The following is a 5137-nucleotide window of genomic DNA, read 5'->3' on the forward strand; positions in this document are numbered from 1 at the left end:
TTTACACAGGGAGCCCTATTCTGATATGTTTTTCCACTTAGCCTTTTYACCAATCAGATCAGCTCTGAAAAAGATKTTATGTGACTGGTCAAAAGACCAATTAGAAAAAGGGTAAGAAGAAAATATCAGAACTGGGCAGCTTGTACAAATGCAGCCATAGTGGTGCAAATTAAGTCTCCTATACAGAGCTAGTTAAGATCAAGACTGACTGAACAGACAACGAGMTTAGTATAGGTTAGTGCTTCCTAAATGCGGGTCAGGAGGACAAACTGTGTGTTTGTCACTCCTTTGTGGTGACATGGTTGTGCCCCCCAAAAATTGTTATGTTTAGGTCAGRGGTGGAGCACACAGTTTGAAAGAAAGATTTGAGGTGACAGTGACACATGGACACAGTGACACATTCAACACTGCCTTGCACACTCTTGCCTGCATCTAGCTGATCTAGGGTGTAATCATTAGTCCAACAGTTGCAAACAAGAGTTTCTATTGGACAAATTCAGGTATGTTTATCCCCGTTTCATTCCATTTAAGAAACGTTTTTTCAACAGAATCGTCAGAATGAATACACCCCTGATCACACGTAAACACAGTTCACTTTCATAGCAGCCACGTTATATTCCTTCTCATCTATGGGCTCTCCTCCTCTCACCTTTTCCCTTCGCTTGTGGACTTCAATGCAGAACACATCAGCTGTATGTGACCAGACGAAAAAACCTTTACAAGCCWAACCATATCATAACCGCTACACACAGCCTACATCGTTGTCACCATATTAGCTAAAGTAACATCATAGTCAAGATACATAATAGAAATAACATGTTAGCAAACCCGCTACAARCATGAAGTAACGTTACAGTGTACAGTCAGTAAGCAGTTCAGTAATACATTTGTAAAACCAAAAGCTTACCGTGACTTGGCAATGATTATCTGTTGGATAGTCATAGCCAGCTAGCTAACATAGTATCCATCTGTTTTAGCTGGGTGTTTGAGTAGGCCAGGGGTGGGCAATTCCAGTCCTCGAGGGCCTGATTGTTGTCAGTTTTGCCCCAGCTAACACACCGTACTCCAATAATCACCTAATCATGATCTTCATTTTAGAACGCAATTTGATTAATCAGCTGTGTTTGCTAGGGATAGAGAAAAAGTTTGACACCAATCAGGCCCACAAGGACTGGAGTTGCCTAAATTAGCTAGCTAGTTGCATTTTTTAGCTAAGTAAGTGAAAGTGAGAAAAAAAATACAAAATATAGCTTTCCTTCATTTTTGAACAAATTACTTTGTTCAAAACTGTTCACATTTTATGCACTGAAGTGCTAGATAGCTGTAGCTTATGCGTTCATTCTCTGATCCTTTGATTGGGTGGACAACATGATAGGTTGGAGGACATCCTCCGTAAGTTGTCATAATTATCGTGTAAGTCTATGGAAGCGGGTGAGAATGAGCCGCCTAGGTTTTGTATTGAAGTCAATGTACCCAGAGGAGGACGYAAGCTAGCTGTCCTCCAGCTACACCATGGTGCTATCCTACAGASTTGTTTTAAAAATATATATATTTCACTAGGCAAGTCAGTTAAGAACAAATTCTTATTTTCAATGARGYCCTAGAAACAGTGGGTTTGTTCAGGGGCAGAATGACAGATTTTTACCTTGTCAGCACAGGGATTCAATCTTGCAACCTTCCGGTTACTAGTCCACCACTAGGCCACCTGCCGCCCCAGAGGCTACTGTAGACATTCATTGCAAAACAGTGTGTTTAATCAATTATTTGGTGACGTGACTATATTTATAGTTTTATCTAAAAAGGATAACTTTCAAWATMTTACTATTTTAATGAAATTCACTGGAGGATGATGGTCCTCCCCTTSCTCCTCTGAGGAGCCTCCAGTGGTTTAGGTGTGGCCAAAGAAAATGTAGGCCTAAGATCTGAAGGTGTTCATTGCACGAAAAGGTTTGAGTCCCATCTTGCYTACACCTTTTGGGCTAGCAAGCCAACACCCTCTGACATAGAGAGAATAATGGCTGTATCTTCTTCATCGCCACAGTTTTTCAGGTTGTTACAGTTGAGCAAAAACAGGTACACCACACCTTATCATAGCCATCAAAAACTATCACCTCACAATGAGAAAACAACAGAAACAYATCGGCAGAATGTATTATATTTTATATATTGGGTTTGTAGTTCAACAACTACACAGGGCATGTATGAGCACGTTTTACAGCGAATTTTAAAAAAACAACGCTTATTGCAAATAGGCCTACATGTTGCTCACCAAGACTGTAACTACAGTATGTAAACAAATGTACCACGAATGAAAATCGAAGCGGAGTGATTATTCAAGAGATATAATGTTAAAGTTTGAAACATAACTAATACAATGTTGCAAAGAATATTTGCAAAAGCGCAAACACCCATCTCTGTCGTAGCCTACCAAGCGGCACTGGGCTATTGTATTGTACTGCCATTGACAAAGCCACGGAGGAGATAGAAAACCGCATGGACAAACACAACAATACTATTCTACTTTCTCGGCGCCGAATCCACGAGCCTTATTCTGACTGTTGTATTTTATCATCTAAAAAAGAACAATCTGAATCCGCTCGTAATGGTGTCATTAACCAAAATCCACAAATGCCAGTTATTACCAACCGCACCTCCCGTCAATGCAAGCAACCATAACTTTGCGCTCAGTTCGTCAGCGTTTCGTTGTGTTCTTACCTTGGTGGTTTCTCCAGTTGAATCTGATTATCAGGTCAGGAATTTGCAAAGGTAGTCTTTGATATTCACTTTCGAGGTCTAAAAGTTGACGTTTAAAAACCAATACGCTTGGTTATCTTTTTTTCATTTTTTTCTCAACTCGCTGGGTTGCTCGTCTCCTCCTCTACCTCCAGCTCAACCAACTGCCTTGAAATGTGACGTCACGCCTGCCAAAAGCAGTGGGTAGGGAGCACTGAGCACAACACAATTATTGTACATACATTACATCACATTTGCATTGTCTTGTATAATGTATATCCTTCTCAACAGAGCAATTCATGACTCTTTGTGACTGATTATCACACTTCACACAAACGATTATCATCACATGAATAATGACTATTTTCCTCCAGATGTGAGGGAGTAACTGTACATAATGCCATCCACACACCACACAAACATCCCCACATCATGAATGCTATTGCTCAGTGCTCTAACTCTCTCTCTCTCTCCCTCAGCAGTGACCTGCTCTGTGAGGTTCCTTTGACTGAGTGCTGGCGTGTTTGTCAATGCCTGTCTGCCGCTGCTGTGGCCCCCCTGATGGGAGATGCAGTTAGACGTATTGACTCGTGCTCAGCTTCCTCCCTCGACACAGCATCAGCCACAGAGCTAACTGGATATTGAATAAATAGACAGGCAGGGCCTTCAATATCATGTGAAGGACACCATCATGTTCTCTCCCTGGATTTGTTCCAAATGGCACTCTATTCCCTAAACAGAGCACTACTTTTGACTAGAGCCTATAGGGCTCTGGTCAAAGGTAGTGCACTATATAGGGAATAGGGTGCCATTTGGAACACGCTTCTCCTCTCTCTGACAGGTCAGGCCCTGCTGCAAAGGAGCCAATAAGGAGAGCTGGTTGTGTGAAACAGTAGCTACTTGACACAGTATCAGTCAATATTGTAATATATGGTTATGTGGGTCTTTGGAATGAGTCATTTTATTGTATTGGCTGAGGGACTATTCTGTACTCTTCCTYGATTTAAAGGAATGGACTGGTGTAAGAGAAGTARGGTGAGAACTTGCATGCTAGACCCAGCTTACGCCGATCCAATGCATTTTTTTTATCCATGAGGGGGAYAGAAGGGTAGGTAAATAGGGAATTGTAATTCAGCAACTTGTCCATCCATAACATACACATCATAATGAACAGTCAATATGAATAATTCATGTTTRTCATATGACTCATAGATTAAAATGTAAAGGTCAAGAAGATCACTGGCTCGCATATAACCACCGAAACCAAATCCCTTTGTTTTAAAACATGGCATTACTAATGGCAGAGCACTACACTGTTGAAATATGTTCAAGTAAAGGGTATGTAAGGCTATGTAAGATTGGCCTAAGCATGGGATAAAGAGTTTCCACCYTATGTCAGCTCATTCCTTTTAAATTTAAACAATCTCAGAAATCCCAAGGATAGATTCTGTAGGTTAGAATAGAGAGAAGTCTGTATTTTTCCTTGAACATCTGCCTCCCCTGCTGTTCAAACAGAAAAACTACAAGCAGTTAACAAGAAGAGAAAAAAAAGCAGTATTCACTTCATCCAGATTTAATCTTGAGTAATCAACAAAAATGCATAACATGTTTATAAAAAAGGGAGTGAAAGACTTAAAAGAATAAAGGATTTATTTAAATACATTGTGCAAATGGTAGTAGTTTGGGTCCTTTATGTAACTCTGCAAAATCAATGCCAGGAACATGTGAATGAATGCTGAGAATTCTCCATCCCAGACCTCACCAGTGAAGCATATCGTTCATAATGTGTCTTTGTGTTGTGTGGGAGCACATACAAATGCAACAGGGTCCACTTTTACTGATGGGAGATGAGAAACTGAAGAGGTGTGTCATCTCTGTCAGGACGACTGAGCAAGTTCCAATCTGCTCTCTGTAGTTGGTGCTTCGATTATCTCCCCAGACATAAATTCCTCCTGGTTAATAGAGAAATAGATTAGGCATCATGAACACAATAGTTACAATATCAGAGAAYGAGCAAAAATATATTAAATGACAAGTAGCTAGTAGGGTGGGGCCATCAATACACTAGTCTCGCGAGGCCTCGTAATTCTCGTTTAGTCTCGTTGACTCGATCAGAACATGAGACACCAAGGCTATCTAAACACCAACCTTGTCGTAGATTACTTTAACAATGAGCGAGCAGCTCGGACACGTCGCTACTTCTTCACCATTTTCCAAATCCTCCTGCAAGTAGAGAGATTAAATACAACCGTCACAGGCTAGTTGGCACGACGTGGCTRGCAGGGGATCTTCTCACGCTGTACTTACTTTGGTTATGGCAAATCTGTCGCCACATGGGCAGGGAAAATAGTATGTCTCTTCATCCTCGTCATATTCAAAGTCCTCGATCTCAACTTCGTCGTGA

General features: G+C 41.0%; 1 protein-coding gene across 1 annotated transcript; it reads right to left on the reverse strand.

Annotated features, from left to right (window-relative positions):
* Positions 1-4365: 4365 nt before the first annotated feature.
* LOC111971132 (diphthamide biosynthesis protein 3) lies at positions 4366-5136 on the reverse strand (the record flags this gene model as incomplete). Its single annotated transcript, XM_023997925.2, has 3 exons — positions 4366-4685; positions 4882-4956; positions 5041-5136. Coding segments are annotated over 3 exons (246 nt in total), but the record flags the coding sequence as incomplete, so codon positions are not given.
* Position 5137: the final 1 nt, after the last annotated feature.

This window comes from Salvelinus sp. IW2-2015, linkage group LG12 (assembly GCF_002910315.2).
Source record: "Salvelinus sp. IW2-2015 linkage group LG12, ASM291031v2, whole genome shotgun sequence".
Classification (NCBI taxonomy): domain Eukaryota; kingdom Metazoa; phylum Chordata; class Actinopteri; order Salmoniformes; family Salmonidae; genus Salvelinus; species Salvelinus sp. IW2-2015.